This window comes from Eutrigla gurnardus, assembly GCF_963514095.1.
Source record: "Eutrigla gurnardus genome assembly, chromosome: 11".
Classification (NCBI taxonomy): domain Eukaryota; kingdom Metazoa; phylum Chordata; class Actinopteri; order Perciformes; family Triglidae; genus Eutrigla; species Eutrigla gurnardus.
In genome coordinates this window covers 11,804,624-11,816,018 of record NC_139925.1, presented here as the reverse complement: position 1 = coordinate 11,816,018, position 11,395 = coordinate 11,804,624, and the positions used below count along the sequence as shown (strand labels likewise).

The 11,395-nt window shown below is 41.1% G+C and overlaps 1 protein-coding gene across 1 annotated transcript; it reads right to left on the bottom strand.

The window, feature by feature from the left end:
• Positions 1–7,555: 7,555 nt before the first annotated feature.
• prokr1b (prokineticin receptor 1b) lies at positions 7,556–11,395 on the bottom strand (the record flags this gene model as incomplete). Its single annotated transcript, XM_084022015.1, has 2 exons — positions 7,556–8,747; positions 10,935–11,395. 2 exons carry the CDS (start codon positions 11,393–11,395, stop codon positions 8,042–8,044), a joined length of 1,167 nt encoding a protein of 388 aa, XP_083878141.1. The 3' UTR covers positions 7,556–8,041.

Genomic DNA, 11,395 nt, shown 5'->3' with positions numbered 1-11,395 from the left:
ATAAATCGTAAGAGAGGATGATTTCTCTGAAATTATAAAAAGACAGGTATGTAGTTTGTGGGTCCCAGTAAAAGTACTATACAACTTGATTTCCTTTTTATAACATATTTTGCTTGAATCAAGCCCTTTCTTGTAAAACTTTTGGTAACTCAATGCCTGTACCAAAAATAAAATACCACGTTCCAGATGTGTCCAGCTTTTCCTTACTCCAAACTCTTCAAATGCTAAAGGGGGCCTTGAGCAATGGTATAAGACAGTCGGTTGTCTTATACCATTGCTCAAGGCCCCCTTTAGCGTCTGTATGAGACCCACCAGGCAATGTAAGTAATTGCAATGTAAATCCACTCTAGTCATTACTACACACTCAGAGAAAGCTCCAGGAGTGTGTTGATGGGCCTGGAAAGACTGAAAAAACTCACAAAGGCTCAATGGCAAGGCTAGTGGATGGATCTTAATTTGACGAGTTGGGAATAACGTGTTGAACGTTCATAGTCTCTCTTTCTCTCTCTCCTAAATTATCTAAATGGTCCATTTTCAGTCTATTTAGAAAATGATGTTTATGTTTGTTGTTGTTAAATTTATTACTATGATGTATGTATGTACCATGCAAAGGGTTGGAATGGGGAAGGGGGCTTCAGAAGGGTGATCTGCAACTTTGAACCTACTCTTCTGAACAGGAAAAGCAAAATACAGCACAAAGTAAACCTTGGAGCGAATCATAGTGTTTCATTAAACAAATCATGGTGAGAAAAGCCTTTCCTTGCAAATTTCAACTCGATATTTACAATTTTATGAGCAAATTCTACAAAACAAAGACGTTTGTTTGTTAGTTCTAATTACCAAAAATGTTATGAACAAATGATGACTCAGTAGTTTTCAGTAACTAAAACTACTTGGTTAAGTTACAGGAAAATTACCTTTATTGTCTCTAACTCCAACTCTATGTTCACCTTTGTCAGCTGATAGAGGATGGTCATTATTGTAAAAGGTTGCTTGTCAAGACTATTTTTCTGAGTAGTGCAGTCTCTCTCTGCAGTAATCCACTTTGGGCTGTAATCTTTCACTGTCCAAAAAAAACAAGAAAAAGAACAAGACATTGGACAAAAGGTCAGAGGACGCTTGAAATGATTCCCACAATTTGTTATTTGGAAGGTCGTGCTGCGGGAGGTATTTACTTCCCACACAGGATGAAATCATCCCATTTCACCTCAGTTTGTTCTGAGCTTCATTGAACAGAACAAATGATACTATGTAGTGAAAATGATCATGTCTGATTCTGAATTTAAATAAAAAGTTCCATCTTAAAGCAGAGATTACAGTGTTAATTTATTATCTACACAGGAGTAAAAAGGACGTTTGAATGATGTATTTGACATCTGTATTAAGGTGGACGTCTGCTATACAATAATTTTATTACAAATATAATACAACTTCCGTATCAATGTTTAGATTCAGTCAGATTGTGTGGCAACATGGCATTGTTTCTGACTATTCATTTGAGTTACACAGATATTTAAACCGCTCTTGGCAGCTCTCCAGTGTGCAGTTTTAACAAAGCACAGACATGACTGTAATCCTCCCCCCTCCCCCCAAAAAAAGACTTTTCTCCCAATGTTCTTCTCATCCCTGAGGGGAAGGAGAAACTATTTCTGAAGCCAGCAAACCAGAACATTTAATTCTCTTACTCTCCTCTCCATGACACCAGAGAGGCTCATTGGATTTGTGTCCAGGTTCAATAAATGACCAGTGAAATGCAGAGTAAAGAAACAAATGTCCACAAACAAGCCTGTTCTTTTATTTTAGTTAATAAGAAATGTTCTTTATCTATATAGCCAGAATGTGAATTACAGTCACAGTGCCTTCATGTTTGACAATGACAACGACTGAAGGATGTGATTTCCAAGAGTCTCAAGCCCCGCTGGTACGTGACGCTGGTGAGTTTGTTATTGACGGAGGGTCCTGGCAGGGAGTTGATAGATGATGGGAATTGTACACATGGCAAGCTTTGTTTACCTGTCCGAACTACTCTCACTTAACAGCCTTTCATCACTTAAGCCACGCTAACAGCAACGCAGTCAGAAGGCTAGTTTGAAAGCAATTGCGAAAATGCCTGGCGAAAATGCTCCGACTGATGTGATGCTGCTTTAAGGATTAGAATGACGTGTGTCGTACTTAATTATGTCCTGTGCTGCTTGAATTTCTCATGTGGCTTGGTTACGTTGTCACATTGCACCGTGAGAGCTAAAGGACTGAAGCGTTAATAGCAAAACAGCCTGCGTACGCCTTGTTGAGTCGGGCCCAGCCGTAAGGTACCTTATGATTCATTCTAAACATGTTTTAGATTGAAGCTTTTTATCAGTTTTGTCAAAGGCAAAACCAGCACACCATACTCAGCAGGTCATCCTGTTGCCATGCCCCTGTAACTTGCCTTTGTGGGTCATGTGAAGGCTGGGTAGGTCTTTATTCAATTAATAAAAACAAAATCAGCAAATGTATATGTCCATAGCTGGTCGATCCTATGCCACGATTGGTTATAAAGTGTTATAAGAATTTTGTGATGACTACACAGACAAGGACTACGTGACGATGACTACTGTTATAAGAATTTTGTATAACCTTGTGTCTTAGGTATGAATAACCTCATGTCTTAGGTATGCCTAATTGTTGTCAGGGACCTTGTGCACATGATGTCTTGGTCTACACGAAGGTTTACTGTCAGTGACGCATCTCTTCTGAACCCTTTAAAAAGACTCAAGTCACAGCACTGATTTGAGCACTTTCTGTGTAACATCCTCATACGTTGTTGCATTGTAACTGCTCCTCTTGTACAAGATTAAAGTCAGACGTCGACTTTACTTCTGTCTCTGATCTCCTCCTTGGGTTAATTTATATGTTTACGGACAAATTCTTTTAACATAAAGCATTTTCTATTTACCATAACTTATTGCACACTAAAAATGTATGCTCAGACTAAAGCATCAACACCTTAACTTTGCACTCGGTTCCAGTTCTACAATACAACTTCTTAGAAAGCACACACTGTTTCTTACCTTACCCACATATTCAAAAATAAATTCTGACACCACTTTTATGCAAAGTGCAAAACACAGACACGAACTGAACAGCCATCAGTCGAAGCCACAGGACTACAAACAGATCTCAGGTAAGCTCTGCTTTTTTGTGAGAACTATGCAAACAATGAGGCAGTTGGAGCGAGAGGAGGAGAAAGGGGATGAGGACAACGACAAAGAACGGGAAAAGGGATGACATTGATGTGGACGAGGTGATTCCCTAAGGCGGGATCCAAAACTCTCCACCATCCAGGTTGTGATTGTGTAGAATTTTGACATAGAAGTGAGATGTTAACCGACCAGCGTTTTGACACAATGAGCCAAATTCCAGTGCATTCAAATGCAAAAAAAGGAGATGAATGATTGGAGTGGTCTTTGTAAGGAAAACACAATGAAAACCGTAGACAAATGAACAGTGCTGAATTTAAGCTGTTAAAGGAACTATATTGATCAAGCTGTTCTCGAGTGACTCATTATTCATGATCAGCCAATGATTTGCTTTCACAGGATGTCTCTTGCCTGCAAAGCTGTAGGCCATGTAAGAGTGGGAAGTGCACAAACATCGCATTAAACTGTTATCTAAGACACGTGGACGTCTTAAAGTATAAAATGCATTAGTCCGCCGAATGAGCTTGCTCCTGGCAAGACCTTCACACCTGTTGATCTAAAGAGAAGATTCTCTTTGCTTCTGAAATGGAGGAGTATCGAGCAGAATCCAAATACAGTGAGACTTCTCTGTAGGCAATGGTGCACACACGTTAGATTTGTAAACCTTTAATCATTTCCCTCTATTTTATCTGAGGTTTCACACAATTTAAAGTTTGCATGTAAAATGAAGTGACATAATATATTATGTCAATAGGTTAGATAGTTAGGACATTTCCATTTCTCTCAACTCTTCCTGTTAAAGGAAGAGGTTGTTGTTTGCTTTCCTGTTGCGAGTCAGATGAGAAGATCGATGCACTAGATTTACTCCAAACAATGCCCGTTGTGTCTTTAAATCACCAAATTTGCTAATTAAGAGCTATGAGGAGGTAATGGTGCGACACTATATGCCGTAGAGAAACTGGGTGTTTTGGAACATATTGAACATATAGATTGAGGGCAGAGGAGTGAATTATGCTGCAGGTGGTTTGAGAAGTCCATACGGGTATTTCTGTGTTGACAAGATTTTTCCAGTACAGTTAATTTACTTCCACTTCAATAAACACAAAAATAGAAAGGCTTCGGGAAAATGTTTTGTTGCAGTTGTTTGACAATCGCAGGTTTTTACAACAACCAAAAACACAAGGAAAAGTACGGTTATCAATAACAGTAAATACAAAAAAATTTCAGCATTTTGAGTAGAGGTGTTTTCATAATAATTACGCTAGAAGTAACAATAGAGTCAATACTGACAGACGAGAAAACCATTTTGCGGGCTGTGGAACTCAGACCACATCCCCGCTGTTTTCACTGATGAAATGAATACAGAATGGAGGAAATCCTATGAGTTTCATCATGCAGTGGATAAAAGGTTGATCCTGATATCATTGTCAGTCAGGTGTGCTCCTTCATGGCAGTTTCCAGTTCTGCAAATTGATTTTTGCCAGCAACGAAATCCCTGGGGCTTCAGAAAAGAAAATGTCCGATATTCATGTCAGATTGTCTCAGAAAAAAACATTTTCATACAGTTTTCATGGTCTTGCTTTTTTCTTTTTCTTTAGTCTGTTTCTTGTTTTATTTTGAAAGAACACTTTACATGTGTCCACTTTGTGCGTTTCCCCACCTTTTTTTATCGTGTCTCTGCCCTGATCAGTTTTACCTGTCCCTCATGAGTCCTGCACTCACTCCACCTCCCGCTCACCTGTTAGTCTTGCCTTGCTGTAAAATGTTTTCAATTTCATGCTCGAGGCATAAAAATTGTAGTCCACAAACCAATGTGTGACATCACGATGACTATGTCCGCTGGTTATATACAGTCTATGATCTGCCTACCTGTTTGAATCAGTAAGCTTTTTTGTGCTTTTCAAATATTATCACTGAATCTGCCAGGTTCTGCATTCGGCATTTGGGTCTTTCCTAACCGTCCTGCTCCCTGCACCGTGACAGTATTAATTAATTCCCCTCATCCAGAGATCCCACCCCCATGACAACCATAAATGAACCCAACTAGTCCTGCATGGTTGCAGTTAATAGCATGCAACCTGTCTGTCAGAAGACAACACACCTGCATATACTGACACTTCACCCACAGGGAACAAAGCACAGAGACTAATGTGGGCAATAAGCAAGGACCCTGATAATGGCAAACATTTCCCAGCTTCAAACAGCCTGTAAGAGAATTAGCATAAGAGGCGACAAAGCTGTTGATATACTAAACAATAACATATGAGCCAAATCAGGAGAAGTATGGCTAAACTAATTGCAAAACAGTATGAGTGACGCACATTGCAGAATGAGGTCAATAGGAAAAAAGGTCAGCTGCAGCTTGTTCAACAGTGTACGAGAATCAGAATGGGACTAATCTTCTTAACCCACCGCTGCGTTTACATAAAGCTTTTATACGTCACCGGGTCATAATTGCTGATGTGCTGTGATTTAACCGTTCACAATAGCAGGAGGTGGGAGCTAACTAAAGTATTGTACATTTTCCACATCCTCTTTTAAGGTCCTGTTCAATAATGACCAAAGTTAACACATGCCACAGATCCCACCTCCCCCCTCACGCATGTTACAATATCACAGGCACACGCCTCAAGCTAGGCATACGCTAAATGACGTTAGCAGTTGCTATCTATGAGTAAGTTAGCCAGCCTACCTCTGTGTAGCGTGTACTCCATGCCGACTATCGATGAGAGAAGACACGGGCGCGTTCACAGGAATCTGGTGCACACGCACTGACGAGCACTCGATGGGAGGGAGGGGAGGAGCTCTGGGGTAGAGGGGGAGGGGCCTGAGTGTTGTAAACGTTCCAAATTTGACTGAGTCAACTCGATCTGCCAGACTTGCCGACTGCTTTATTTAGCCTATGTATAATTTGCACACACACACACACACACACACACACACACACACACACACACACACACACACACACACACACACACACACACACACACACACACACACACACTAATACATTTTTAAATTTCTCTTGCTTTACCAGAGGTGGGGTTAATGACTTAATCAGGAGTGTAATATAGTCTATGCCTGCATTCTTCTGATTTTATGTGTTTTATGAACCATCTTAAATTCATTTTGTTAATGTTTCTGTGTAAATATAATGTGACAGGCTAAACACCCATGTGCAGTCCCCTTTGTTTACCTTGTCTGTATTTCTGCACACTATTCCCGAGGGAATTACCCACAATTCATAGTGTTGTGACATTAAACCACAGGGTTACCAGGGAAACCCTGGAGGAATAATAATAATGAAAAAAAAAAATAGGTCAACAGAGTGCATGGGTGTTCAGACTGCGTTACACCAAAACTTTAAGGGTTTAAAATGTTGAATATGTTATTTTTTGATAAAACAGTTGAGATCAGAGGAATGTGCTGTAATACATTATTCATCACCCATTTCTTTTCATTTGCTTATTGAAGCTATTTTGACTAAATCAAATACATAGATTATTATTAAAGTGGGAGGCGAGAAGACGTTCAAATCAAGCCCCACAATTTCAAGCCTCTGCAGCCTCTCACATCCAACCATTAACCAGCTGATGTCAGTTTAGTCGCTGAGGGTTCAGGGCTCAAGGCCTTATACATCCGCACTGTGATACTTTGAACACATTTAAATATGAACCTTTTGGGATGTTGAATGCATTTTTGCAGCGACTCGTATCAGATATTCCCAAAGAGGTTTATAACAAAAAGAAGCAGACATGAATGTGCTGCTTTAATTCAGCAGCAGACGCATACTGGTATGTACAATTCATGAGCTGTCCACGTTGGTTTCAGGATTTCAAATTAAAAAAGATATAAGCATCAGTGCACAAAGTAAGCCTAAGAAACCCTTGCATAGCGATTCTTGAGAAATTAAACCAAAACTTGAAGTCTTTTCAACTACTTATCATCCACTGTGAATTTCTAATGTATCCGCAAGAAAGATTAATATTGATAGACAATGTGTATTAACCCAGGAATCCCATGAGGCTTTTGGATTTTAAAAGATTTGTGCTTGCGTTCCAGTTGTCCAACAATCCTACCGCTCCTGATTTTCTTAAACTTTAACTACAATTGGTATTTACATACATGAAATTTGACCTCTGCATTTAGCGATGGCAACAATCCTGAATCTCAACTAACAGTAAAATAAATAAAAGTAGCTTTCCAGGGTCTTGGTTTTTAATGCAATAAGCACACATATAGTCCATTCATTTACAAAGAAAGCATGCAGTGTATTGATTCTTTTCACGTACAAATAATCAAGAAAAAAATTTATTATATAATATTTTACAAAAGACATTGAAATATGCCTTGGTTAAGATGAACCTTCCCAATGCTTAACATTCCACAAAACAACATCGACTGTGAAATCCTGAATGTAAAAACATTTGAAATCACACACAACTTAAAATACCAAAGACACATAGTAAAAGAAAGGATTTCTTTAGTACATAAATATGTGTTTGCTGTGACTGATGCCACAGGGTTCGACAGAGCATCCGTATGTGGTGAGTTGTAATGAGAAGGTGTTCTTATGGCAGTAGTAGCTGTTTTTACAAATCCTACGAGATATCTTAGTCACATGCTACAACACTTCACAGTAACACAGCGTACGGTCACAGTGTGCACGACAATTACATGTACGTACTGTTGACGGACAACGACTGAGCCACGTTGCTCCATTAATCGATGTACCATTCAAAATGTCAAACACATTAAACACGATAGGAATGTTCCATGTCAAAGACTCCACTGTTGATTGTTTCTGCACATCAACAGCACACATCTTAACGACTGCTATATCAAAGGCTTTCTTCTCTTCACCTCAAGTGAATGCACTCGATCTCCTCGGTTACAGGCATGGAGGAGGTCCTGATCTCCATCTCGTCCACAGCCTTACTGGGAGCGTACTTTGACCTCCAGCGCATCAGCACAATCTTCTTCAGGTACTTCACAGTGTTGTTCTTGACGCTGACGAAACAGAAGGTGTTGATGATGCTGTTGCTCATGGCGATGCACTCGATGATGTAGAAGGCCACCAGCGAGTTCTTCTGGCGGGAGATGAGCGTCGGGTGGAAGTCACGTAGGATGGTGAAGCCGTAGTATGGCGCCCAGCACAGGATGTACGCCGTCAGGATCCCGATCAGGACCATCACCGTCTTGCGGCGGCAGCGCAGCCTCTTCCTGATCTGCTCCGTCTGGAAGCCCGGAACGTTCTTGAACCAGAGCTCGCGGGAGATCCGGGCGTAACACATGGCCATGACGATCACGGGGCAGACGAACTCCACGGCAAAGACGAACAGGAAGTAGGAGCGGTAGTAGGCCTGCTGGTCCACGGGCCAGATCTGGGCACAGAAGACTTTGTGAGTGTTCAGGGTGGTGCTGACATGAGGGTACATGGTCTCGGAGGCAAAGTAGGCGGAGGGGACTGAGATCAGGATGGGAACCACCCAGACCGCTATTATCAGGCAGTAGGCTGTTTGGTACTTCATGCGAGGCCTCAGAGGATGAACTATCGCCATGTACCTGTAAAACACAGACATATTGTTTCACTGAAGAGGCAGGCACTAAACAAGGAATACAATGCAATCAAACCCACCTGTTTAGCAGTCTGAGTGCTGCGTGAAGTCAATAGAGTCAGAAAATGGCTCTCAGTCACTCATGAAAGATTGAAGTATAATATACAGCGCTCTATTATTCAGTACTCTGGATTTTTTTTCATATTGGTGGAAGGTACAGAGGCTTTCTGTCTCACGATCTCTTATCAGAGCAAGAGGTAAATGTATGAACTAGCAAAATAATTCGTTATTCTTGTTTGTTAGAATTAAAATGATTACATCTATATTTTTGTTGTTGTATTTCCAATCACTTCATTCATTTTTTAAAGACAAAAAATATGCAGTTTTAAGGTCAAGCTTCAAAGTGGCTACTTATATCATATTCATGCAGTCAAACAGATCACTTTTAAAAATGATATTCAATATCCAAAATTATCCCAAAGGTTTTTTTTTTATACATCAGGTTGAAAAAGAATTAGTTCATTTTTCAGAAACCTCGTTTTGAGGGTGAAGTTGCGAAACTACTCCTATCAGTGACTGCAAAGCTGTCTTCTGGTTCGTTTCGCTTGCACGGATATATGAATGTAAATTCAAATATTGAAATCTCACTGTGCAGTGGTCCTCTGTGTATTGATGATGTGACTCCATAGGGCTCTGAATATAAGGCCTCTTATTACCATTAACACTAAATATGCAGCCTGCCACATTCAAATACAGAGCACCACCCACCGAGAAGTAAATGATCACTAGTTGGGCAGCAGGCCCATGGATTCTGTTGTTTCATGGATAACACAAGTTATTTCAAAAGTCCAGCAGATAATTGACTGAACAATGGATTATAATAATCAATTTGTGACGCCGTTTATGCTGCGTGCACTCATGCATCCCTCTACTTTTATGTGTGCACTAAAACAAAATCAACAGTCACGGCGTTATTGCATTGTGTGAAGGTGCTCAAGTCTGCCACAAGGCAGGCAAAAATCAATATCCACCATTTGAGTTACTGAGACCTCCATCGCTGCTTTCAGAAATTCAGATTCAGGGCCTTTAATATTTGAGACACAGGTGCAGACAATGAAGCAGACAGTTAAATCAATTAGAGACAGAATGTGCTTCGTTACTATATGGGCAACATATAGCGCCGATGATGATCAGCGTCTCTCCCAAAGCAATTATGGTCTTTAGCATCGTTTATCGAGCTTTCTAACTCCCGAGGGCCTTTGCAGTGAATGTGAATACAGCCCTTTTTTTCACAGCAGACACTGTTGACTTGTTGGGGAAGGAAAAAACGCAGGCCTAACTTTTTCCATTAAGGACAGCTCTGTTGTATATACGTGTCATTCATGTGACAGCACAGTGAGCTGGCATGCACACTGCCAGGACCCTGGAACAGAGGCGGCTCCATTAAAGCCATAATTATTGATTGCGCCTGTGTTTTCTAAGACTTATTGAACACGCGTGTATCTGTGCTGTTACATCCACCCTCCAATTACCTGAACATGCTCATCCGTTGAGAAATAGTCACAAAACGTTTCCCTAGATGACAAGATGTCTTTATTTTTTATTGAATACTGCAGATACTGTTTGGTATGTAAACAGCATGCTCAACCCATCAGTGTTTGACACGTTTGAAGTACATATCAGTCTGTGGGGGCTAAATGGATATAGCTGGCACAGTCGGATGAAGACATACAGATTTCTCATGAGATGAGACCTGTTGCATTATGCAGAGCAGCAAGGAAACCGCTTTCAGTCTAATTAACGATCAAGAACGTATCGACACATGTTTTAATACAGCCTTGGAAGCACTAGTGATGAGCACGAATCATTTATCTTGATAAGTTATACATCAAGACAAATCTCAATCGCAATATAGTGCCAGGTTTTGCCCTGGGAGGGAGTGCATTTTTAATTATAGTAGAAATATGTTCCTCAGTGTGAACTATGGACCAGGGAGTCAACCCACTGCCGTTGAACTTGTAGTATATTTTTGCAACAAGAATCAATGCAAGACAGTGAGTGGCCTGAATGTCACATCAACAAAGATGATTGGGGGGCTTTATTGATCGAAGTCTCTGTAGATAATTCTGAAAGGTTGAAGCAACAACCCCCCACCCCAAACACACAGAAATAGAAAGGGGAAAACAACACTCACCTGTCGACTGCGATTGCAAGCAACGCGTTTGTGGACACGTAGAGGGAAACTGTCCGGAGGTAGTTGACAGACGCACAGAGCACTAATCCGTGATCCCAGGAAAGCTGCTTCACCACGTAGTAGTCCATCAGGAACGGGCAGCACACCACTGCCACGAGGAAGTCTGAGATGGCCAGGTTGGCAATGAGCAGGTTGGTGAGGTTGCGTAGCTTTTTGTAACGCATGAGCGTGGCAATGAATATGAAGTTTCCGAAGCCACAGACGAGCATGATGCAGACGAGGACCACGCCAATAATGATGGTGGCCACAAAGAAGGCCTGACCCTGCGTCGTGTCTGGGATCTCGTCGGGAGGGATGCCGTAGTCCACATAGTTGTCCATGTAATCCAGCTTGCCTGCTGGGAGACTCGCCTGCGTCTCTGTGTAAGCTGCTACCATGTGGCTGATGTTGGAGTTCTGCAT